This window comes from Ogataea philodendri (assembly GCF_020536065.1).
Source record: "Ogataea philodendri strain CBS6075 chromosome Unknown scaffold1, whole genome shotgun sequence".
Classification (NCBI taxonomy): Eukaryota; Fungi; Ascomycota; class Pichiomycetes; order Pichiales; family Pichiaceae; genus Ogataea; species Ogataea philodendri.
The window spans coordinates 118,116-141,157 of NW_025763889.1; the positions used below are offsets into that span (position 1 = coordinate 118,116).

The 23,042-nt window shown below is 45.5% G+C and overlaps 21 protein-coding genes across 21 annotated transcripts; 10 read left to right on the forward strand and 11 right to left on the reverse strand.

The window, feature by feature from the left end:
- Positions 1-27: 27 nt before the first annotated feature.
- OGAPHI_001792 (uncharacterized protein) lies at positions 28-903 on the reverse strand (the record flags this gene model as incomplete). The annotated part of the gene is made up of 1 exon (XM_046202591.1): positions 28-903. The coding sequence occupies one exon, from the start codon at positions 901-903 to the stop codon at positions 28-30; it is 876 nt and encodes a 291-aa protein (XP_046062452.1).
- On the forward strand, positions 553-3,342 carry OGAPHI_001793 (uncharacterized protein; the record flags this gene model as incomplete). The annotated part of the gene is made up of 5 exons (XM_046202592.1): positions 553-708; positions 1,084-1,487; positions 1,923-2,712; positions 2,825-3,000; positions 3,084-3,342. 5 exons carry the CDS (start codon positions 553-555, stop codon positions 3,340-3,342), a joined length of 1,785 nt encoding a protein of 594 aa, XP_046062453.1.
- Positions 982-3,558, reverse strand: OGAPHI_001794 (uncharacterized protein; the record flags this gene model as incomplete). The annotated part of the gene is made up of 1 exon (XM_046202593.1): positions 982-3,558. One exon carries the CDS (start codon positions 3,556-3,558, stop codon positions 982-984), a length of 2,577 nt encoding a protein of 858 aa, XP_046062454.1.
- A 192-nt stretch (positions 3,559-3,750) lies between these two features.
- On the forward strand, positions 3,751-4,248 carry OGAPHI_001795 (uncharacterized protein; the record flags this gene model as incomplete). The annotated part of the gene is made up of 1 exon (XM_046202594.1): positions 3,751-4,248. One exon carries the CDS (start codon positions 3,751-3,753, stop codon positions 4,246-4,248), a length of 498 nt encoding a protein of 165 aa, XP_046062455.1.
- A 7-nt stretch (positions 4,249-4,255) lies between these two features.
- On the reverse strand, positions 4,256-5,875 carry OGAPHI_001796 (uncharacterized protein; the record flags this gene model as incomplete). Its single annotated transcript, XM_046202595.1, has 1 exon — positions 4,256-5,875. One exon carries the CDS (start codon positions 5,873-5,875, stop codon positions 4,256-4,258), a length of 1,620 nt encoding a protein of 539 aa, XP_046062456.1.
- Positions 4,410-5,249, forward strand: OGAPHI_001797 (uncharacterized protein; the record flags this gene model as incomplete). The annotated part of the gene is made up of 2 exons (XM_046202596.1): positions 4,410-4,634; positions 4,977-5,249. The coding sequence occupies 2 exons, from the start codon at positions 4,410-4,412 to the stop codon at positions 5,247-5,249; spliced, it is 498 nt and encodes a 165-aa protein (XP_046062457.1).
- A 63-nt stretch (positions 5,876-5,938) lies between the features above and the next one.
- OGAPHI_001798 (uncharacterized protein) lies at positions 5,939-6,910 on the forward strand (the record flags this gene model as incomplete). Its single annotated transcript, XM_046202599.1, has 1 exon — positions 5,939-6,910. The coding sequence occupies one exon, from the start codon at positions 5,939-5,941 to the stop codon at positions 6,908-6,910; it is 972 nt and encodes a 323-aa protein (XP_046062458.1).
- Positions 6,911-7,792, reverse strand: OGAPHI_001799 (uncharacterized protein; the record flags this gene model as incomplete). The annotated part of the gene is made up of 1 exon (XM_046202600.1): positions 6,911-7,792. One exon carries the CDS (start codon positions 7,790-7,792, stop codon positions 6,911-6,913), a length of 882 nt encoding a protein of 293 aa, XP_046062459.1.
- Positions 7,793-7,884: 92 nt separating this feature from the next.
- On the reverse strand, positions 7,885-9,936 carry OGAPHI_001800 (uncharacterized protein; the record flags this gene model as incomplete). The annotated part of the gene is made up of 1 exon (XM_046202601.1): positions 7,885-9,936. One exon carries the CDS (start codon positions 9,934-9,936, stop codon positions 7,885-7,887), a length of 2,052 nt encoding a protein of 683 aa, XP_046062460.1.
- On the forward strand, positions 8,633-9,133 carry OGAPHI_001801 (uncharacterized protein; the record flags this gene model as incomplete). Its single annotated transcript, XM_046202602.1, has 2 exons — positions 8,633-8,804; positions 8,913-9,133. The coding sequence occupies 2 exons, from the start codon at positions 8,633-8,635 to the stop codon at positions 9,131-9,133; spliced, it is 393 nt and encodes a 130-aa protein (XP_046062461.1).
- A 335-nt stretch (positions 9,937-10,271) lies between the features above and the next one.
- On the reverse strand, positions 10,272-11,612 carry OGAPHI_001802 (uncharacterized protein; the record flags this gene model as incomplete). Its single annotated transcript, XM_046202603.1, has 1 exon — positions 10,272-11,612. One exon carries the CDS (start codon positions 11,610-11,612, stop codon positions 10,272-10,274), a length of 1,341 nt encoding a protein of 446 aa, XP_046062462.1.
- OGAPHI_001803 (uncharacterized protein) lies at positions 10,393-11,211 on the forward strand (the record flags this gene model as incomplete). The annotated part of the gene is made up of 1 exon (XM_046202604.1): positions 10,393-11,211. The coding sequence occupies one exon, from the start codon at positions 10,393-10,395 to the stop codon at positions 11,209-11,211; it is 819 nt and encodes a 272-aa protein (XP_046062463.1).
- A 216-nt stretch (positions 11,613-11,828) lies between the features above and the next one.
- On the reverse strand, positions 11,829-12,371 carry OGAPHI_001804 (uncharacterized protein; the record flags this gene model as incomplete). Its single annotated transcript, XM_046202605.1, has 1 exon — positions 11,829-12,371. The coding sequence occupies one exon, from the start codon at positions 12,369-12,371 to the stop codon at positions 11,829-11,831; it is 543 nt and encodes a 180-aa protein (XP_046062464.1).
- Positions 12,372-12,666: 295 nt separating this feature from the next.
- On the forward strand, positions 12,667-13,305 carry OGAPHI_001805 (uncharacterized protein; the record flags this gene model as incomplete). Its single annotated transcript, XM_046202606.1, has 1 exon — positions 12,667-13,305. One exon carries the CDS (start codon positions 12,667-12,669, stop codon positions 13,303-13,305), a length of 639 nt encoding a protein of 212 aa, XP_046062465.1.
- Positions 13,306-13,460: 155 nt separating this feature from the next.
- Positions 13,461-14,568, reverse strand: OGAPHI_001806 (uncharacterized protein; the record flags this gene model as incomplete). Its single annotated transcript, XM_046202607.1, has 2 exons — positions 13,461-14,387; positions 14,461-14,568. The coding sequence occupies 2 exons, from the start codon at positions 14,566-14,568 to the stop codon at positions 13,461-13,463; spliced, it is 1,035 nt and encodes a 344-aa protein (XP_046062466.1).
- OGAPHI_001807 (uncharacterized protein) lies at positions 13,749-16,209 on the forward strand (the record flags this gene model as incomplete). The annotated part of the gene is made up of 3 exons (XM_046202608.1): positions 13,749-13,908; positions 13,999-14,243; positions 14,818-16,209. 3 exons carry the CDS (start codon positions 13,749-13,751, stop codon positions 16,207-16,209), a joined length of 1,797 nt encoding a protein of 598 aa, XP_046062467.1.
- On the reverse strand, positions 15,657-16,145 carry OGAPHI_001808 (uncharacterized protein; the record flags this gene model as incomplete). Its single annotated transcript, XM_046202610.1, has 1 exon — positions 15,657-16,145. The coding sequence occupies one exon, from the start codon at positions 16,143-16,145 to the stop codon at positions 15,657-15,659; it is 489 nt and encodes a 162-aa protein (XP_046062468.1).
- Positions 16,210-16,585: 376 nt separating the features above from the next.
- On the forward strand, positions 16,586-17,998 carry OGAPHI_001809 (uncharacterized protein; the record flags this gene model as incomplete). Its single annotated transcript, XM_046202611.1, has 1 exon — positions 16,586-17,998. The coding sequence occupies one exon, from the start codon at positions 16,586-16,588 to the stop codon at positions 17,996-17,998; it is 1,413 nt and encodes a 470-aa protein (XP_046062469.1).
- On the reverse strand, positions 16,802-18,488 carry OGAPHI_001810 (uncharacterized protein; the record flags this gene model as incomplete). The annotated part of the gene is made up of 3 exons (XM_046202612.1): positions 16,802-17,376; positions 17,449-18,009; positions 18,464-18,488. The coding sequence occupies 3 exons, from the start codon at positions 18,486-18,488 to the stop codon at positions 16,802-16,804; spliced, it is 1,161 nt and encodes a 386-aa protein (XP_046062470.1).
- OGAPHI_001811 (uncharacterized protein) lies at positions 18,081-21,128 on the forward strand (the record flags this gene model as incomplete). The annotated part of the gene is made up of 1 exon (XM_046202613.1): positions 18,081-21,128. The coding sequence occupies one exon, from the start codon at positions 18,081-18,083 to the stop codon at positions 21,126-21,128; it is 3,048 nt and encodes a 1,015-aa protein (XP_046062471.1).
- Positions 21,129-22,994, reverse strand: OGAPHI_001812 (uncharacterized protein; the record flags this gene model as incomplete). Its single annotated transcript, XM_046202614.1, has 1 exon — positions 21,129-22,994. One exon carries the CDS (start codon positions 22,992-22,994, stop codon positions 21,129-21,131), a length of 1,866 nt encoding a protein of 621 aa, XP_046062472.1.
- Positions 22,995-23,042: the final 48 nt, after the last annotated feature.

Consider the following 23,042-nt stretch of genomic DNA (forward strand, 5'->3'; position numbering starts at 1 on the left):
TATGGAATAAATGGTTGGTTCGTTTTCTTAATCCACAGTTAGTAGCTGAGACCCCTGCTTGGATTTTTTCAGTTCTGTACGAAGTCTCAGTTTCTCCTGCTTTTCCAGCTTCTTTTGTTGTTTCAACTGTTTCTTCTCGTCCTGGCTGAGTTTCTTCTTTTCCGATGGTTTCACCTCGTACGATATTTTATCATAAAGTTTACCTTCCTTTTGGAAAGTTGCGCCAACTGTCTGGAGAAGCTCGTCTATGCTGGTTTCGATTTTGCTCCGTTTTGTATGCTCCAAGTCGCTCAAGGAACTGGCGTGTCCTTTCGTTCTCACATCCTTGTCGAAATTGTCTTTGTCGTCTATTTCTATGCGGACCCTGTCACCTTTCTTGATCTGGGTCTCTATCTCGTGTCTTTTTTGGCCATTCAAATCGTGCAAGGTAATCTGCCACGAAACTCGAATAAACTTCACGTCCGGCTCTCTTTGTTTGCTCTCTTGTTTCTGCTGTTTGGCAGCCATCCGGGGATTCTTTTTCTGAAACTCCAAGGCAACCTCTTGTTGGAGATGATCAGAAAGCTGTTTTCTTGCAAGTTGTTGAGAAGTGGCTTTCAGAATCCCAATAGTCTCACCTTTTTCGTCCTTGCTGGTCCCCATAAACAAATATCCCTCTTGAGAAAGATCCACACGCTGAACGGCGTCTTTCAAACGCAAAACCCCGAGGTTTTGTCCGTCTCTGATCACCTTCACTAACCCTTGAGGACTAACTTCTCGAACCTTGTTGATTACCAGTCTCAAAGTGTCCTGGTCTCGTTTCGTCCCGCCAAGATCCTGGATCCGTGGCGGTCCACGAGACCGGTTCTTCGCCAAAGCCGGTCTCGCCAAACTAAATTGCCTAACCAAACCTCCTCGAAACATTAAATTTCCAAATAAATATTTTTTCACTAACTCTCTTTAGAATATATAACGTACTTTTTCGTCTCTTCAAATGTCTCTTCATCCACGAATCACCAAATCGTCCGGAATACCTGCGTACTCATCGTACTTCATGGCGAGGTTGATGTTTTGCAAACACTGCGTAGAAGCTCCCTTTAAAAGGTTGTCGATGGTTGCAACCACAACCACACGGTCCTGTTTGGCGTTCACAGCAAATGCTCCGACAACAACTCCGTGCTTCCCACTGATGTCCTTCACAAATGGAGCTTCACCACTCACAGTAATCAGCTGCTCGCCCTGGTATTGGTCCTGGTAAATGTTCCTGATGTCTCTGGCGGTCATTGGCTTCTTCAAAGGAATAGAAATGGTCTCGGTAATACCTTGGAACCATTGGGCAACATGAGGCATGAAGGCAACAGGCAAGCCCAATTGCGACGAAATTTCACGCTCGTGAACGTGGTCGGTCAAAGAGTATGGAATCAAGTTGTCTCTCAGCACATTGATGTCGTTCTTTGGAGATGGCTTGGTTCCTGCTCCAGAGTAGCCAGAAACACCAAAAATCGATGGTAATCCGGAACAGTACTCCACAAGTGGCTTGATAGCAACTTGAGCAGCAGTAGCGTAGCATCCTGGGTTCGAAATCTTACGGGCGTTGGCAATAGCCTGTCTATCGTTCAGCTCGGGTAATCCGTAAACCCAGTCTCCAGTTGTGTCGAATCTGTAATCAGCCGACAAGTCAATGATCTTGGACGTTCCAGCACCAGAAGTGTTCTCAATGGCATCAACGAAAGGCTTGCAGACACCGTTTGGAAGAGCCATGATCCAAACGTCAACCTCGTTGTTAGCCTCCATTTTTTTTATATCTTCGATCTGTAAGTTCTCGTAAACGATCTCTTTCTTGTTGTATCCCTTGAGCTTTTGGCCCTTCAATTCTCTAGAAGAAACGTGGGTCAACTCCAAGTATGGGTGCTGGTCGATCATGGAGATCAGGTTTTGTCCAGTGAATCCTCTGGCACCAATCAGGGCGACCCGCGACTTGGAAGTGTTCGATCCATCTCTGAGTGGTGGATTGGCTTTAGCAGAAGTTGCCAGACCTCTCTTGAACTGTCTGCTGAAAACACCACCTTGGATATTTCTATGAGTGCTGAAGCTTCTGGTCTGGGAGCCAGACTTGAAAATTCCGCTTTGCTTTCCTGCAACCTGCTTGGAGAAGTTTTCGATCAAGGAGCTCACTTGCTCAATGCTCTCTGCTCCGTACCAGAACAAAATGTGTCCGTTCTTAGCAAAAGACCCATCGGCCTTGGCAAAGAACCAAGCAGTGTTTGGATCGTCTTCCTTGACTGTCCATTGCAAAGCACTGTAGTCTTTTCTGATAGCTGTAAAGATGTTATCAGTCACGTTGTTGAGCCATCCGGCTTTGGAAGCAAGGAACTTGTCGAGCTTGGCAACTCCGGTTGTATCATCTCTGACAATGGCGAGCACCTCAAGAGGCTCGTCGCCATAAGCCTTGAACTTGACCGATTCGAGTGCCTTCAGGTAAGAAGCCACAGAGGTGGAACCGGAAGAGATTTCGACGTCTCTGTTGAGTGCAGCTCTAAGAAGATCTGGCTGTTGAAATTCCTCGAGAGAGTTTCTGACCAAAAGCTTGTAACCTCTTCTGATCAAAGTTCCGGCACCAGAGTCGGTGAACAGTTCCTTTTGCAAATCGTTCACGTCAATGATGGCGACCGAGGAAGAGCGAGGCAGATGCATCAACAAGTCTCTGATTTCCTTGATCTTCAACTTGGTTCCGTATTTGACCCAGCTTTCCTTGAGTAAGTCTTCGTACTCCTCGTCTAAATTGATGGCGGAGACCTTTTCTCCGGTGTTACCGTTGATGATTCCACCCTTTTCGTTCAAGTAGACGATCTTCAATGGCTCGAACACTCTGGCAATTTCACCAGCAGCAACATCAGCGTTGACATTCAAAATCTGGCCAGAAGAAGTTTCTGCCAATGAAGTGAGAATAGGCAAGGCACCAGCCTGGATAGAAGCTTCCACAGGGGCCTTGTTGACACCTGTGATGCTTCCAACAAGCTGGTACTTGTCCTTATCTAAATAGTCGGCCTGGAAAACACCAGCTGTGATTGGTCTAGCACGAACGCCCATTTTTTCCAATGCAGTCACCAACTTGAGGTTCTGTTCCAAGAAACACTTTCTGACAACGGCCATTGTTCTCTCGTCGGTGATACGGATACCGTCGATGTAATCAGGCTCGACTCCCTCGTTCTCGAGGATCTCATTGATCTGAGGTCCGGTACCGTGCAAAACAATTGGATACAACCCCACATGGTACAAGAAAGCAAGACAAGAAGCAAGCTCTGGCAATTGTTGGGTGATGATGGCTCCACCGACCTTGATGACGGCGAATTGTTGTTGTGAAACGGAAGTGAAGTATTTCAGATATTGTTCGACCTCTCTTTTGGATCCAATGTTGTTCAAAAGTTGAATCACAGTGGATCTAGTGGAGTAAAATCTAACAGATACAGGGGTTTTGGAGGAAACTCTAGCAGAGCTGACGATGGCAGGACATGCTGCTTTGCAATTCACCGTACTTCTGACGAGCTGATTCCTCAGAACAGTACTGGTTCTAATCATTGGGACCTTACAAAGTTAAAAATTTTCAGTCATTTACTTGCCAGTTCATGCTTCTGTCATGAGGGAAAATTTTTAAGCGCGCTTTGTGGCTGGGGAAATTACCTGTTTTGTATCTGTGGCACAGCAGGGATTTTTGTATTGTACGTAAATGATTTCGAATCAAAAGGTGAAAGTTATTTTTGTGTTTCAACCATGTCTTCCGGGGCCAGTCCACAAGAGCAAATTATAGAAGCTGCCAGAAGAAACAATGTCGAACTGTTAGCTTCGGTGGCGGAGTCACAGTCCGACAAGTTGGCCGAAGTGGTGAACGGTGCCAAGGATGCCACGGGTAATACAGCTTTACATCTCTGTTGTAAGTACGGATGTTACGAAGTTCTTGATAAATTACTCGACATTGACGGTGTTGAAGTCGATCCCGTGCATCCTCTTACTGGAGACACTCCGCTTCACTATGCTGTCAACTACAGCTTTGAAGAACCCGAATATGCAAAGTTTCTGGTCGAGACTTTGTTGGATGTTGGCGCAGACCCTACGATTCGCAATAAAGACGGTCTCAAGCCCGCACAACTGCTCGGAGATTCGAACGAAGAACTCAAACTGGTGCTGGAGGGCGCCGAATACGCCTCTACGGCTCAATTGCAGCAGGACGAGGAAGAAGACGTTGACGATGGACCGTCCGATGAAGAGTAAGATTTACCTATTTAACGTCGATATGGTCTGTTCCCTTGATTTTCCCCGCTCCGGGATCCATCTTGGCGCTTCTTGATCCGAACTGAATGGCTCTCTTTGGTTCGTTCTCCACAAAATCCAGCTCAAGGTGCTGGGCCAGCTTTCTAAGCGCAAACTTCCGAATGATCTCTCCTGTGAATCTATCCATCTGCAACTTGTCCTCAAGTTTCACCTCTGTCGTCGCATATCCAACAAACTCATCATCCAGGAACGGGTACCTGACCTCTTTGGACCAACAGGAAATGACTTTGTCGTCTCTTGACAGGTTCCGAGTGTGCAAGTTTGAAAGATCCAACTGCAATTCTTCTTTAAGTGAACTCATAAGTTCGTCCCAGTCATACTCCGTGGTATCCTTTTGAGGCTTTCCTGAGATCTTGCGCTTCAACTGGTTCGAAATGCCAGTGAAGATTCTCTCATGTCGGGTATATCCACCAAACAACTCATCAGCCCCCAATCCGCTTAAAAGAACCTTACATGTGCTTTCATAAGGAATTCTGACCCCATCATGGCCTACCTTTTGGCCACTTCCACGGGCAGCAAAATAGAAGGCGATGGCTATCGAGAGATCCATCTCGGTGTCGTTTGGATAGATCAATTGGATGACTTTCGAGCGATGTTCCAAGTACTCCTCGTAAGGCACGTCCACTTCGACAAGTTCGAAATTCACCTCGGGGTATTTTTCTTTCAAGCCGATCCAACTTTTATGTGCCAGAAGACGATCTGGAGTGTTTGCAGGAAGCGTGTTGGATCGAGGATTGTTGAACGAGACATTGAGCAGATCTATGGATGCTCCAGGACCAAGCTCTTTAGCTGCCAATGCTGCCAAAAGAGTACAATCAAGTCCGCCACTAAATAGAAGGGCTAGATTAGAATGTGCTGGATGTGGTGGTGATATGGTGGTGACTCTTTTACGTACTGCGTGTGCGAGTTTCGAATGCAATGCAATAATGTCTAAGTCTTGATCTGTTTCCTGGACCATGAACTGGATTGGCAGAACAGAGCTGGTGTTGAAGTCCACCGTTTCCAATACCCCGGTCTTCACATCGTACACATAGATGGTTGCACACAGACACTCTGTCCACGAGTCCCTATCTGTTGGAGGAGGACAGCTGCTTATGTAAATTTGATCATTTTCCAGCATATATCCCAGGCTTTTTCTACCCAATAGATCTTTACCGAAATACACTTTGCCGGAATCTGTGTTTGTGATGCAGTAAGCAAACTCGCCGTCGAGTTGTGCTATGGTGGTTTCAATGTCAAAATTAGATTGTACGAGGATTTCTTGGATATATTGCAGATCATTATGTTTAATTTGTTGGTTGTAGAGCTCTCCGTTGTACTGAAGAACAAAGTTGTCTTTTACCATTGGCTGGACGGTGAGAGGTGCTCTAATAGATAGAACTGACGAGAAACCTTTAATTATGCCGTTTTTTATGGTTTTGGTAAAGCGGTTTGAGCTGTCGCCGCCTCTTTCCAGCACAAAAGAAGCCATTTCATCAAAGATAGGATCCTCCAAGCCACTGGAAGTTGCGTCTTGATTCGCTCGGTCCTCGAAAGCCTTTTTATAATGCCATAATATGCCACACATGGTAGATGAAAAGTCTTGAACAATTATTTATTTTTTAATCCAAAAAAAAACCTCTTGTTCATTATGTCGTCTGGCAAGAAACTGCTTTTGATGGGCCGTTCAGGTTCCGGAAAGTCGTCAATGAGGTCAATTATTTTTTCCAATTACTCCGCCTTTGATACCAGACGATTAGGAGCAACGATCGACGTTGAGCACTCGAACTTGAGATTCCTGAACAACATGACCCTCAATCTATGGGATTGCGGTGGACAGGACGCCTTCATGGAGAATTTTCTTAACAACGACTCGGACTCGCAGAACGTCAACTCTTCAAGCAATATATTCAAAAAGTGCGAGGTTCTTATTCATGTCTTTGACGTGGAGAGTAAAGAGGTCCAAAAGGATATCGAAATCTTTAAACGAGTGTTGGATAATCTTCACAAGTTTTCGCCAAATGTCAAGATATTCATCCTTGTTCACAAAATGGATCTGATACAAATCAACAAACGACAAGAATTGTTTGATATCATGTTCAACAAGCTGGACAACGTTGCCTACGAGAATTACAGGTTCAAGATTAAAGGATTTGCAACTTCCATCTGGGACGAGAGTTTATATAAAGCATGGTCTCAGATCGTGTGCTCACTGATTCCCAATATTTCTCTTTATGAACAACAGCTTTCGAAGTTCAACTCGATTGTGAACGCTAGAGAGATGATTTTATTCGAGAAAACAACGTTTCTCGTGATATCGTCAACTAACAAGTTTACCGTTGGCGGAGACGAGCTGGACCCAAAACGATTCGAGAAGATCTCTAATATCATCAAGACTTACAAGCAGAGTGTCAACAAAATCAGAACAAACTTTAACAATCTTGTTTTACACGGCCGCGGTTCATCCATTTATCTCGATGTACTTACTTCCAACATTTACATAATGATCATCGTGGGACCTCCAAAAACCTCTCCGGGATACCAGGTCGACGACGAGTCTCTTGTTCTGGAAAACATCAAGATTGCACGGACTCTGTTTGAAAAGATCGAGAAAGGAAAATGATCATAGATAGAACTTCTTCTTGTCCTTGTCCATGTCTGGTCTGTGTTCCCAGTCGATTTCTTCTCTGATTCCACGTTGAATTCTGCGCAACTTCAAAGTGAATTGGGGACCCAGCTCTTGCAGGCCCACTTTTTCTTCGTTTCTAAACACATATCTGTGCATTCTGAAAAAGATATAATCTCTTTGGTTGTGAAGGGTGATCACTTGACGACCTTGGATTTCTGGTCTGTGTGGGAGAAGCGATTGGAATAGACGGCCCACTGTTTGACCGAGTCTTGTTGTGAAATTGTTCAGAATCAACTCAGGGATGTGTTCAGTGGCATTTCCATGTCCAGAGATCTGTTTCTTGTCTCTGAGAGACGAAATGGAGAAATAAAATGTCGGACCGTGAGGAAGATGGATAAAAGTGATACCGTTGACCACCTTTTTATCCTCGTTGATGACTATCAGGTCTGTGAATTCTCTGTTAGAACAGTATTCGCTCATGTCTTTCATTGTATATTCTCTCTTTCTCTTGACGAATGTGGTGTTTGGAATTATGTCCATCAGTGTAGATGCAAATTTGTAGGCAGTTTTTTTAGCGTGCGGGCTTGTGGTGATGAGGATTTTTGGCTCTTTGTTGGTGTTAACAAAGTACTCGGCAAAGTCGTCTTCTCCTTCCAGCTCGAAACCAACAGATTCATCATACACTCTCATCGACTCAATGGTCTTTGGCACGTTTTGCTCCAGTCTTTTAGCCTTCAGCTCTGGGTTATCCAGCTCTTCCTTAGCTCTGGAGGCCCGAAGCTTGTGTCTTTTCTTGTTCTGTTCATCCTTCAGCTTCGCAAACAGCTGTTGTCGCTTTTGCTTGTTTTTGATCGACTTGAGCGTCTCGGTTGACATGATCGATAATTTCTTGAATTTACAAAATATTTTTTCAATTTTTTTTTTATCGTTTTTTCCATATTTGGTGAGGTTTCTTCAAAAAATCTATCTCACCAAACATCCTCCTGATATCTATTTAAAACCCTAAGGTTCTTCACCATGTCGGTTGCAACTTCTTCGGTCACCTTTCTCTCGGCAACGAAGATCTTGATAAGAACAGATTGGACGTCTCTGGCCATTCTCGCAGCGTCTCCACAAACGTAGAAGAACGCTCCGTCATTCAGAGCCTGGTTGATCTCGCTGGCTTTTTCAAGCATCTTGTCTTGAACATAGACCTTCTTGGCGGTTTCCCGAGAAAATGCAGTCACCAGCTCGAACTTGTCGCCCAGCTTCTTGGAATAGTCAACCCATTCGTCTTTGTAGAGGAAGTCCTCGTTGGAGTTTCTGCAACCAAAGAAAAGCACAGCCTTGCCAACGTTGGATCCGTTCTCCACCTGCTTCACCTTTTCTCTGATGAACCCTCTGAAAGGAGCAACACCAGTACCCGGACCAATACAAATGATCGGGGTGGCAGGGTTAGACGGCAACTTGAACGTGGATCTTCTCACGTGAACAGGTAGCTTGAATTTTTCAAACTTGTTTCTTGGACCTGCCAAGTCGTATGTCACCGGCAACTTGGAATCAGACACTTTGTTCTGGGCCTGCTGGATGTTTAAAAGTAAGTTCGTAGCCACACCAGTGACCACTTTGTCAACATTAGGATACCGTTCCTGCTCAACCACAGCAGTGACGTGAACAGTCTGCTTCTCGCTCATGGACGACGAAGAAATCGAATAGTATCTTGGTTGCAGGTGAGCAATGGACTCTATCACAAACTCAAATGGAACAGTGGTCCATTTGGCACCATTGCTCAACACGTGCAACAAGTCGGAGATGTTCAGGTACTTGGCCGTAACCTCCTTGTGGAACAACTCTTTGTCCTTTCCAAGCTTGCTGGCCAAAGCTTTTGCCTCCTCAGTCGGAGCAAACTGTGCAACCGAACCAACAAACTGACGGGAAACAGGGCCCGAGATCTCAAGATAGTGTCTGATCACGGACTCGTAGGTGCTGGGAGACGACACGTGAGGATGCACGGTAGGGTCCAAGGACGAGATCTTGATCACAATGTCTTTTTTGTCGGACAATCCAAGAATGTCCAAAAGCTTGGCAACTTCCTCGTTAGAGTTCGAAGGCCAGATGGCAAGATGGTCTCCCGTAGAGTACTTGAGATTCGAGTCTGACAAGTCGAACTCAGCATGGACACAGTGTCTTGTTTCCGAGTTGAACAACTCCTTGCTGGCGGTGATCGGAGCAAGGTAAGGATGAGTGTGGTCGAACGGGCCGAGCTTGTGAGACTTGAGGTCGTCTTCAGATGGGTTCACATACTTAGAGTCTGGCTCTCCCAAAGACACCTCTGGTGACAACACGGTCAACGAGCTTTCCTCGACCTTGATACCAGGCTCGTACACGAGATCGTGCTCTTTTAAACTCAATTTGTCCTTGAGCACATCAAACAATCCATCTTTCCAGGCCATGTAATCCTCGTCCATGGTTCCTCTGCCGTCGTCTCCAAGACCTAGTTCACCAATCAGAGTGGCGCCCTTCTCGGTGAGAGTGGAAACGGTTCTTTTACCCATGGCGTTGTAGAATTCGTAGGTCGAGTTACCCAGACCGAAACACGAAAACTTGACCGTGGACAAATCTTCGCACTCGTTCTCCAAATAGTCAAAGAACTCCACAGCATTGTCAGGAGGTTCGCCCTCGCCGTAAGTGGCCATCAAAAACACGATCAGCTGGAATCCATCCACGCTCGTAAAGATCTCGTTTAGATTCTCATAGTCGTAATCAGCAAGGTCTCCGCACATGGTTGGAATAGAGAACCGAGACTGGAACTCCTTGGCAAATTTGTGGCTGTAGTCCTCGGAAGTACCTGTCTGAGAACCGAAGAGAACAAGGGCCTTCTTCTCGTTGGCCGAGATCACCTCAATGAGATCTCTGGAAGACCCACGCGCAACTGTAACGCCATCGTCGGAATTGCCCCACAGAGTGCCTCTGGTGAAATAAGCAGCCAATAGAATGGCAACGACCGCCAAAACGCTTAGATCCAAAGTATCAAGAGCCATTTGAGATCGAGTCAAGAAGAATCGGGTTTTTTTTTTATTCAACAAGCTGTAGCACCAGAAAATTAAAAATACTGGATCAAATTACCGGTTTTGGGAATTAGACCGAATTACCAGATTTCCGCCGCGTACGTGTTTGTTCAAATGTGATTCGCAAAGGTTTGTTCTACCAGCACGAATCGTGAAAGAAAAGAATTATAAAATGGTGCTCAAAGTCGCGTGATTTAAAACCGATAAACTTCCTGCCAAAACTATGCTTTTGCCGTGTTTTTTTGTCAATGATTACTTAATCAGATCGAGAACCCAGTAGAGGCTCGAAAGAACCTTGGAAACCAGCCCTAAGCGTCGAAATTGGAGTAGACGCTCGCACTCAGATCGTCTAGCTCCTGTAAGTTGTTGAGAGTGTACAAGATCTCATTGTCAAGAGAATTGTTTGTGAGCTGGTTCGACTGTTTGGTGATGGATGCAAGTAACGAAGCCAGCTTCACCTTGGGTATCTGTGTGAGAACCTGTTCCTCTCTGTCTGGGTTTTTTTGTTTGTTCATGAGGTTGACCACAATGTTGTCGAGAACCTTGGAAATTCCCACCGTCACCAGCAGACTTATAATGGCACTCACCTGTTCGTTGTTGAGGTATCCTTTTAGCTCGTCCAACAGCTTGCTCAGGTTCTCCGAGTTCTGTAGATTGTTGTTAAAGTTGGCCAAGAAGTCCATGTCGTTTGTCTGTTGCAACAAGAAGAACTCCAAGTTGGCAGGTGGAATCAGCGACGTGATCACCGCGGACGGCTCCAAATCGGCAGATGAATTGATATCCTTGTCAATAATCTGTTGTGTCTTGTTGATCAGAGTGGCGAATTCCTCAATCGACAACTCCTGGCGGGGATTGATTTCTCCGAAAATGTCCTCCACGCTTGCTCCAATCTTCTTCTCCAATTCTGTCCATCCCTTGTTGAGAAGCCACCAGCTAAAAGACAAAAATGCTTGTTCAGCAAGGTTCTCGTCCTGTGCGCTGTGGTCGCTCTCGTCTTCGAAAGAACCGTATCCTCCGTCCAACGAGATACCGGAATCATTCTCCAGCTTAATACCTTTAGTCTTGGATGCCAACTTGATAGCTGTATCCAAATACGACCGCCTGGACAGTATGTTCAGTTGCAGGTGCAAAAACACGATCAGAAGCGACTCGCAGTATAGCAATGTCAAAAAACGCGTGATACTCTGGTTTCTCAGCTCGTTCCACAGTTCGGTCTTGGTCTTGATCTGTGTTGGACCAGATGCCTGAACAGTAGTCTCTTTCTCATTATGAACAGAAAAGTCGTCACTCAACACCGTCGAAAGTGCCGGATCGGTCACGTTGCCAACAGGAAGGTTTTTACTCTTTTGTCTCTCAAGCCGCTTGTTCTGAAGCTCTTTGGTAATTTCCTCAACGTTCAACGTCTCATAAATAGGTTCTGTCAACACAGGCAACAGCGACAGAAACGTCATGTAACAGTCGTTCTGTGTCTGCTTAAAACGCCTCTTGATCTGCTCTTTGGCAAAATTCTCCTCTTTTAATCTCTCTTGTAGTTCGGCCAGTTTATTGCTCACATAGGTGCTTACCACGTACGAAAACGCCACCAGCCCCGTGCTGAAGAGAATCTTCTTCTTGTGTCGCGACACAAGATCTCTGCAATATTGAAACATGACTCCAAAATCGATACAATGGGGTTTCTAAAAGTATTTCCAATATAAATGTTTATCTCTTGCTCAATAAAAGAGCCTACATCTTGCCCCAACAGGAAGTTGGAACTGGACTCTTCATTCATGATTACGTAATCTCTGTGATAATTTATTTCAGCCAGCGCAGGGTAGCAGTTACCCGGGTAATGCTATTGAGCCGTTCAGGACAACTAAACAAGCTCATTTTGCTAAGGAGTGGTCCTTGGATTTCTTTGTCTTGGACCTGCTCTTTTTCGAGTCTGGTTTGTGTCTTTTGGCGGGTCTTTCACTGTCCTTGTCGTTTTCTTCAGATGTATCGAATTTGGTATGTCTTCCTTCAAAATGAACCTTACTCACAGCAGGCTCCACCTTCTCTCCCAGCTGGTTCTTGACGTAGCGCTCTGCAGCCTTTGAGGCCTCATCTGGATCTATATTACCATTCTTCTTGATTTGCTCTGCTTTTTTCGCTCGATCGATGTAGAGTTTGACGCGATTCAGCTCTTGCATGATCGGATGTTCGTTCTTTTTGTTCTCGCCGCTCGTCTTGAGCAGCACAAAGTATAGGGACGCTATCACATATGCGTAATTATTGTACAGGTCGACTTTTTCAAGAGGAGATTTCGCCTCCTGAACGTGTTCCAAAAGACTTCTTATGAAAACTTCAGACTTCACGTTCTTCTCCAAGTCGTCTATCCCTCTTGAAAGCGAAGCCAGCAATTTCTTCACGGATTCTGTTTCATCCATGATCAACTATCAAACGGATATTTTCACTAAATTATTTTCAGTGCATCTCTACACCTTGTATGACAAGAAATTTTGTTGTACGTAAGGAGCCGATTTCCAGGAAGCTCAACACAGTAGCTTCAGTTCTAGCCAAAAATCGCAACCGCTATGATTGGTTTATTCACAAGAAATTTCCAGTATATGTAGAATCTCTAAAATGGTGCAGAGTTTCCATTTCTAGCAACTATATTAATTTTTCACATGTAACTATTATTTTAGTAATCAAGGTTTATTAATTTCTTACTAAAATATCATCATGAGCTCTTCAACACTTTACTTGCTAGTCAGATCACCAAGAAGCAGTTTGTTCCCAGACCTTGTTAAGTACCTAGGACTGGACATTGAGATTAAGGATAACACTTCTCCTGAGTTGGGTGAAGAATTTCCGTTGAAAAAATGTCCTGCTCTTATTGAAGCAGATGGATTCAAAGTTACGGAAGCCCTGGCTGTTTTCAGATATCTTGCTCACTTGGCGCCCGAGAAACTCAATTGGTACGGTAAGACTCCAAGACAGGATGTAGAGACCGAGAAATGGCTGTCTTTCTTCAACTCGGAGGTCATGAACGCATATATTGGCTGGTTGCTTCCAAAGTTGGGAGTGACTCCATACGACGAGGAAAAGGTCAACGGTGCCTTGCAAACTTTCGACAAGTATGCAGATATCGTTGAAAAACAGCTGCAAAAAACAAAGTACCTTGTTGGAGACGAACCGACCATCGCCGATTTGTATGCTCTTCAGTATCTCAAGGGAGCATACTCTCTGATTTGGGACGAGACATGGATCAAAAAGCACCCAGAGATTTCTAGATGGATTGAGCTTCTCAAGAAGAACCCGGTTGTCGGTGAGAGTATCAAGGATCTGAAGCTAGCAGCTGCAACCCCAGATAAATCTTAGATTATTTCATAGAATACTACATTTTTTGGCAACGAATATTGTATGGCAAACATATACGTACTTCTCAAAACACTCACTATTTAAGGACACAGACAGACAGACAAAGAACATTTGGTTGAGGCAGAAGCCAGATCAACGATCGACACCGAAATTAATCAGTATGATTCCAGATCTTGCTTCTTTCTCAGATCGTAAACATTCAATGCCTCCTCTGCTGCTTTCACACCAGAAAGAACCATAGCACCGAAGGTAGGACCCATTCTGTTGTGGGAATCGCACTCACTGAGTTCCATTCCGGCACAGATCAAACCTGGGAACACTTCTCTGGTGTTCTTGACAATGGAATCTTCGGCACGGTTCATGTCCAAGCATCCCATGTGGTTTCTCTTCAACAAACCAAGCTCAGCTAGTCTCTTGACACAGAAAGCACCCATAGGACCGTCATGACCGGTACACGAGATGATAACCTTGGAATTAATGGTGTTTGGATCCATACAAGATTGATCGTCATGGTGCATAGAAACCAATGTCCAGTTGGTGACCACACCGGCAATTCTCGAGTCACCGGACTCGTCAGTTCTGGTGATCAAGTCCTCCACACATGTAGCGTTGAAGAGCTTGACATTAGGAAGAGCTAAGGTCTTGGAGCACAAGGTGGTGATGAACAATGCTGCGTGCTTGACAACAATGTAGTCACCCTCATCCTCGTATTCCAGGCCCAACTCTCTGATGAAAGTATCTGCAGGCTTTCTCAAGACCATAGCAGAGAACAATTGACCTCCAAGGAAACAGCCACCACCAACAGCAACGTTGGCTTCAATGATGGCTATTTTCAAGTCAGGTCTGGCTTTACCCAAAACATAAGCAGCGCTCAGACCAGCAGAGCCAGCACCGACGATGACCACGTCACTTTCGGCATAGTTGTCGAGATCGGCAAAGTACCGTTTAGTCATAGCCCTCGAGACAGTGGACTCTCTGATTGGAGCAAACTTGAAAGTATCCCAGTCATACACAGACGAAATAGCCTTTGCAACCGGGGACTTCGAGTTGAAGTGGTTTCCGTGTTTCAGAGACAGTTTGGCCTGGTCATTCAAAACCGTAGTTGGGGAAATAATCGAAGAAGGAGCCCTAGAAAGTTAGTATGTGTTCTCATACCAAAAGCATTTTCTTTTCGCTAGTATTAACTAGATCAAGTTCCGACCGTATAATCTCAGCCCATGCGGGCACCGGCAATGCTAGAGTGTGAATCAATTGACTAACCATTAGTCGAAAACTTGTAATATCTAATCAAACCAGTAGTCACCTACATGATTGGATTGGTGAAAAATAATTATGGGGATGTGGACCACTTTATATAGTAATTGCGGCGCAATTCAATAGCCTACTTCTACAGGGTTTTTCACGGATTCAAGTGATCCGCGAGTAAACCTTATTTTTCCCCGGATAATCGGTTACTTGTTTGGGAAGTGTTTACTCTGACTAATTATTTAGCCTCTTCACTGCCCAGCGTAGTCTTACCAAATCGAGCCGTGTAAAGGTGTTTATTTAATTTTCGAGGGCAAAGAGTCACAAGATCTTGAGAAACTTAGACTATCTTCGTTTATGGCGATAGACAAGCCCCCGTCGTACGTGAAACCCAATTTGAAGAGTTTGGAAAAATGCATTCCAAAGAACTCCAAGTTGAAGGTTTCCAACGGGGCGTTGGTATTAAAAAATGACATGACGATTCTAGACACCATCTATCTTGAGGCACCCTTCATGGTGGTTCCCCCGTTTGATCTGATCAAGCTGATCGAAGTGGGAAAGTGCTGTTGCTACTGTGGAGACACATTGAAGGTTTACGACAAGGGCCGTTTGAAAGACAAGGACGTCCATGACATATCGGACGAAAAACATGCCCGGTTTATGAGTGGCTTGGACTGCGCCGACTGCTCTTGCAAGTGGTGCTCGCAATCTTGTCGTAAACAGGATTTCTCCCACTCCATGTTGCACCACCAACCCACTAACAAGGCTATGACCAACCAACTTACAAATTCTCGCGGAGAAAAGCTGATCCTGCTTTACGATCGATGGGTCAGCTTCAGAAAGCGCATTCTGGAGCAGAATTTGGAGTGGGTTTACTGTGGACTATACGTTGCTTTGCAACTGTTCCACAATCCCGAGTTGAAAGACGGTTTTATGGGTCTGCGCCAGGTGTCTCGAGAAGACCAGATGGACTTTCTTGGTCCTGACACGGACTATTTTACGCTTTATGAGGATTTGGCAGGATGTTTCAAGAACTTTAAGATGCCCAAAGAGGAATTTGTGCAGTGCGTATCAATTTTCAAGCTCAACAACTACAATAGTGGAATTTACTTGATTACGAGCTTCCTAAGCGACCCTGCAGTGGAGGCTAATTGCACGATTTCTCCATTTGAGATGGAGACTGCACATTCGTACGAGGATTTCAAAATCGATGTTGTTGACGACCACAATGTCAAGCTCACAAAGCAGAAGCACATGGAGTCATATCGAAAGCCAATTTTCACCAACAGTTTGAAAATTGACAGGAAAATAGTGCGTGTTGCTAGCGGACGTAACATTCCACAGAACGAACCTTTGAATGCGTGTGAAATGCACGAACCAGGGTCAGTTTGCTCCAGCTCGGATGACTCGTTGATGGACAAGAGCGCACATGTTTCGCAGTCGACTTTAGAGAAACCAAATAAGCGCACCGCGTCGTTCACATCATCGGGAAATTCGTTCGGGGAAGGAATTATCAAGTACAATAGAGACCAGATTAGGGAGATGCTTGCAGAGATGACTATTGAATCGGACGACAGTGACTCAGAGACACCCATTCAGCTCGAGGTCCCGGAGCAATTCGGAAAGCTCCGCCGCAAGAGTGTGCGGTTCGAAAGTTGAATAAGGCTAGGCGTATTGAGATGTTTGTGGAATACAAATTAGATTCGCTACTGCCGGGCGACAATCGTGTGATCTGCCGGTTTCGGAGACTGAGATGTGCACAGCACAAATTTAAATAAAGATTCTTAAAATTAACAATAGATTACGCATTGAAATAATAGCCTCGGCGGTAGATAAGTAATTTGATAACGTATAATTATCAGCCAATCAGGCAGCTGGATGCAGATGGAAGAGCCTTGAATTATCCCTATTTCTGAGTGCACCCTGAACCAAGCAGGGTACAGAAGGTGAATAACAAAGGGCCAAGAGTAGTAAAGTATAAATACCCGGCAGTTCGCAGAATTTTTTCCAAAGTGATTATTATCGATTATTGGAAATGAAAGACTCCTTAACTGAGGACATCACTGCTGACTATGACAAGAGCGATATGGTCTGGGTCATGGTCAGTGGTATTCTTGTCTGGATTATGATTCCCGGCGTTGGTTTGTTGTATTCTGGTTTGTCCAGAAAGAAGCATGCTCTTTCTCTTTTGTGGGCTTCCTTGATGGCCATCTGTTTAGTGAGTTTCCAGTGGTTCTTCTGGGGTTACTCTTTAACCTTCGGTACTGGTTCTTCTGTCTTCTTGGGTTCTCTCGATAACTTCTGTTTGATGGAGGTCTTGGGAGACAACAACGCTGCTGCTGCTCTTCCTGATATTGTCTTCTGCTTTTTCCAAGGTATGTTCGCCATGATTACCGGATGCATCATGCTCGGTGGTGCTTGCGAGAGAGCTAGACTGGGACCTATGATGGTGTTCTTGTTCTGCTGGATGACCGTTGTCTACTGCCCAGTTGCTATGTGGACATGGAACGCCAACGGATGGCTTGCTACCCTGGGTGCTTACGACTTTGCTGGCGGAGGACCAGTCCACCAAGCTTCGGGTTTCGGTGCCCTTGCTTACGCCCTGATTTGCGGTAAGAGACACGACCCTGTTGCTGGCTCCGGCTTGCCAAAGTACAGACCTCACTCTGTCACCAGTGTTGTTTTGGGAACTGTGTTCCTGTGGTTCGGATGGTTTGGATTCAACGGTGGATCCTCGGGAGATGCCACCGTCAGAGGTTTCTACGCCTGTGTGAACACCAACTTGGCTGCTGCTTGTGGTGGTCTTGCTTGGATGTTCCTTGACTACTTCAGATGTGGCCGCAAATGGACCACTGTCGGAATGTGCTCAGGTGCTGTTGCCGGTCTGGTTGGTATTACCCCAGCTGCCGGTTTCGTCCCAGTCTACTTCGCCGTTCCAATCGGTGTCTTGACCGCCTTTGCCTGTAACTTCTCCGTCGACATCAAGAACCTCATTGGTATTGACGATGGTTTGGACGTCTGGTGTCTCCACGGTGTGGGAGGATTCACTGGTTCTGTTTTGACTGGTCTTTTCGCTGCCGACTACATCATTGCTACTGACTTCAGTGCCAGCGGTGCTGGTGGATGGCTCAACCACCACTACAAGCAGCTCGGATACCAATTGGCTGCTTGCTGTGCTATCGACCTGTGGTCTTTCGTTGTCACCTCCATCTTGTTGCTTGTCTTGAACAGAATTCCATTCTTCAAGATCAGATTGAGTGAGGAAGAGGAGGAACTTGGAACCGATGCTGCGCAGATCGGTGAGTTCACTTACCAAGATTCCAGAGTGTACATTCCAGAACCAGTCAGATCTATCAAGAGCATTTCTGGTGCTAAAACTTCCAAGTCCAACGAACTTGACGCCGACGCCGTCCCATACCCAAAGGACGAGGAGAAAGTTGACGTTTAATACTTGACGACCTAAAAATGTCGCGATAAGTAAAAAATTAATTTTAATTTAGTCCAAGAGTTTCTTGTTTATAATAATATTTATGAATTACGACTCTAAAAGCCAGAACTCTATCAGTTTCTGTCTTTCAAAGGACTTGAAGCTGCCGTTGAGGTTTAAGTTGGTTGGGATAACGGGTTTTACCCAGCGAATAGCTCAATTCCTGTCAACAGACTCAAACAGTGCCACATCCCAAATCATACAAGCCAAGCTGAAAGAACAGAAGGTGAACCAGATTTTCGTGTATATTCACGTTGAGTCGTCCGGAAAACAGCTCACCGTGCCAATTCTAACAAGCATCGCTTACTCGAATGGCAATATAAAGAATATCGACCGTGGAACATGGATCCATCTCCCCATAGATTATTGTCAATTGCCTCTAGATTCGGTGCTGGTTTTGTCGCTTTTTAATTACAGGTTGAAAACTGGCTCTGAGAACCGGTTTGGACATTGTCGACTCAGTCTTTTTAACAAAGACAACTGTACGCTCACCAAAGGTCACCAAAAATTAAAAGTGGTATTTGCCGATGGCCAAACCGAATTAGAAGAACCAGAAGAAACTCAGATGCAGATTCTCGAAACAAAACTGAAGCAGAAGGAAAATGGAGACATCAACAGTGTTGGCTGGCTAGACCAGTTAACGTTCCGCAAGATCGAGCAAATCAACGTTAAGGAGACGTTCAAACACAAACAGCAGCTCTTGATAGCCAAAAAGACGGGAGAGGTATACTTGAATTTGGAGCTGGCTCAATTCGAGATCCCGATCGTCTATTCCGATGTGAAATATGCAACGTTGAGCATAACGACGTCCGAGTCGCACGCCATGAATGCAGTCGCTGCAAATAATGTCAAGAATGGCGATCAGTTGATGTTCAACGATGTCCGCTCAAGTAATCTCAACCAACTAGAGGCAAAGCAAAGACCACCCATTTTTGATCCTGACCAGTATCGCTCGGAGATCATTGAGGATCCTATTGAGAGCAAGTTCAGAAGATTAGAAAGAACGCATCAATCTTCTTCATTAGATAAGGATATGAAGCCGGCGTTGAAATTGAGAATGGAGTTGAGCAAGATCTTGCACAAACAGTTCTTTGAGAAACTCAGTCAAAAGGAAAAGAACATGATTTGGAAGTATAGATTCTTCCTTCTCAATAACCTCATACTGAACAAGAACAACACTCAGTTCAACAATTTCATTATCAACTTCATCAAGTGTATCAACTGGGACGACGATTTCGAGGTAAACGAGTTCCTGGTGATTATTGAGGAGCTAAACTCGCCGCCATATTCCAACGTGTTTATTCAAAAGATGGAGATTGTCGACTGTTTGGAGCTTCTCAGTGCCAACTACAAAAACCAGATTGTCCGCAACATGGCCTTGGAGCGCCTCAGGCTAGCTTCTGACGACGATTTGGAAATGTACATGGTTCAGCTCGTGCAGTGCATTAAAAATGAGACGAATAGCTCATCAACGAGCGCAGATGATGACGATGTCACTGCGAACGAGAGTCGTGAGGACGACTCCGAATTTTTGGATTTCGAGGACTCGACATACACAACGAACTCCAGCGAGTACCAGATGATTGATACGGAGGAGGAAGATCCTGTTCTGAAGCTGTTGAACAATGCCAACTTGAGCAATCCGCAGAGCAAGATCGGGGACAAGCTACCGAAGCTCAATTCTCCATTGGCAGAGTTCCTTATCGAACGTGCCTCCAACAATTTGACGTTAACCAACTATTTTTACTGGCACTTGAAAGTTGAAGTCGATGACGAGAAAGAGAGACACAGGAATATAATTTTGGATAATCGACCACAGAACCTGATCGAGCAAGCCGATTTTGCTCCCGACCAGGTCGCTCGCAAGATCCCGAAAAACCCCAAGGCGTCCAAGCATATATATTTGCGCACGATGCTGCATTTTATTGTGAAGTTGGCTTTGAGCGACGATGGGGCACGAAAGATATCCATTTTGCGCAGCCAGGTAGAGCTGATCGGTCGTCTCCATTCGATATCCATGCAGATAAAGGTCGACTACAAGAAGGAGCCAACGCAACGGAAGGTGGAAATACTGAAAGGACTGTTGGCCGAGAAATTCAAACCAACAAAGCTGAAGTCCTCGAGACGTTCAATTTCTGAGCACGAGACTCTTGTTGATTTCTCTCCGGTATACCTTCCTCTAAACCCTGCCATTCAGGTCAATGGTACTATCCCAGAAGAGTCCAGCGTGTTCAAGAGTAGTTTAAACCCGCTCAAGATTGTGTTCAAAACTGCAGACGATCAAGTCTATCCTGTGATGTACAAGATTGGAGACGACCTGCGACAGGACCAGTTTGTGATCCAAATTATGACACTTGTGGAGAAGATCCTGTTGAACGAGAACCTGGACATGAAACTAAAACCATATAGAATTATGGCATTGGGGTGCGTTGAAGGACTAATCCAGTTCATCCCAAACTCGTCGTTATCCTCGATTCTCCAAAAACACACATCAATTCTTGCATATCTCCAGATACACAACCCTGAGCCCAATGCTCCGCTTGGAGTGAGGCCCGAGGTGATGGATAACTACGTCCGTTCGTGTGCGGGATATTGTGTATTAACATATTTATTAGGGGTTGGTGATCGACACTTGGAAAACCTGTTACTCACCACCGATGGATACTTTTTCCACGCCGATTTTGGATACATTTTAGGACAGGATCCTAAACCGTTTCCACCGTTGATGAAGTTGCCTATTCAGATCATTGAAGGCATGGGAGGTCTAAGCAACGAAAACTATCAAAAGTTCTGCAATTACTGTTTCATCACGTACATCACCTTGCGGAAGAATGCCTCGCTGATCTTGAACATCTTCCAGCTGATGATTGATTCGTCGATCCCAGTGCTCCAGACTTCCGGGATCAACGGCGTGTCCAACGAAACAGAGAAGTTTGAGCTTATCTGGAAGATCGAGGAGAAGTTCATGCTGGAGTTGAACGACGAACAGGCTGTGCTCCACTTCCAAAATTTGATCAACGACAGTGTCAATGCGTTCCTGCCTGTTGTCATCGACAGACTGCACAGTTTGGCACAATACTGGAGAGCATGATCAGAAAAATACAGACTTTCTGGACTCTCTTGTTGGCAGTATGCGTTGCGATATGTACGCTTTAAGAGCATAAGACCTGGAAACTGTGTAAGCAAAGATCAAATTGGCTGCCTCCTTTTTAGACATGGCCTGAAGATGTTCATTGAGTAACGGCTCGAACTTTTTAGGGTCTATCCTTTCATTCTTTAGAACCAGCTCCGTGATGGACTTCATGAGGAACTCGTATTGTTTGACCGAAATAGGCCCTTTGTAAAACGTGCTGCGGTATTTTGTTGCTACTCTTGGATGATCTGTCATGTATTGGTCCAGCTTGTCTAGTAAGTCAGATATCTCGTTGGCACTAGCAATACGTGACGACTGCGGGAATCTGATTTTGCCAGCACGTACGGTCCTCGTTAGGTCGAGAGTTTTAGTTTCGCTTGGGTAGATTCTGAGTTGAAAGTACTCATTATTGCCCAAATCAATTCCCCAAGCGTCCGCCCGCAACTGGACCCACTGGTACTTTGAATTGAGAAGCGTAGTGAACACGTTCTCCTTCTCCTCTTCGGGTCCCTTGAACTTCTCGAAAAACCGTTGGAACCCATCAACGGTATCATATTCCATGTAGCTGATCTCCTCCACCTGGACGGGTGTCTCCTCTTCTTGTGTCTTACCTCTCCCGCCAAATAGCGGGACAGTATCGCGTTTGGCGATCTTGCCAGATAGCGTTGGCTTCCCGCCGACTCCAGACAAATGTGCGTCGACAAAGTCCACCACGTAACACCGCGACTTGAGGCCGTGCAACCGCAGTCCTCTGCCGACCATCTGAGTCAAAAGCATTGTCGACTTGGTGGGCCTGACCATGAAGACAGAGTCGATGTTGGGGATATCTGTTCCTTCTGTAAACACACCGCAGTTCATCAGGATAGGAAGCTCGCCCGTGGAGAACTCCTTGAGCAGTTTTTGTCTATCAAATTTTGACGAGTTGCCTGTCACATACTGCGCGTTCAGGCCGTTCGCACGGAACAGCTCAGACAAACTTTTAAGATGGTTCACGTCGACACAGAAAAAGAGCGTAGATTTGAGGTTGTGCGTGCGAACAAAGTGCTGGTATGTTTGGAGAACCAGCGAGTTGACCTCTTCGGTGTTGACGAATTTGGCTAGATCATCTGTTTTATAGTCCCCGTCTGCGCCAACAGCCACCTTGGATAGCTCAAAGCCCGCAGAAACCAGGATCCATGTAAAGTCGGACAGATAGCCCTCGCCAATGAGGTCTGCAAGACCCTTTGAGTATGCGATTTTGTCGAAAATGAGGCCGAGCGATTTCTCGTCCGAGCGAAGCAGAGTGGCACTGAACCCAAGAAGTGCAACGTCGCAGTGCGGTCGATCGCACCCAAAATACTTCAAGATCTTGATGTACGAGTCGGCCACCCCGTGGTGGCATTCGTCGACAACCACCGCCTTGTACTCGCCCGGGTTGTACTTCTCGAGTCGCGAGTCCCGTTGTAACGTGGGAACAGAAGCAATAGTCACGTCCACGTCTGGCTCGTGGGTAGCTTTTGTATTGGCCATATCAACTTCTATCTTGTAATCGGGGTGTGTTCTCGTTAAAACCGCAACGGCCTGTTCAGCGAGCTCTTTGCGATGAACCAGAATCAAAGTCTTGGAGCCTCCCGTGGCCGGGTTGTCAGGGATCTGGCTGATCAGATGGCTAAATATCACTGTCTTCCCACCACCGGTTGCCAAGCTAACGGCTATTCTTCGGTCTTCCTTGAGCGATTTCAAACAAGATTCTATACATTCCTGCTGATATGGACGCAGAGCAAGCTTTTCGGCAAAAGATGCCACCCTCAACGAAACGCTGAACCGTCGTAGAAACACCCGCATACAATTTGAACCAGTGTTTTGTTTTTACACAGCCCTGATTTTATCACT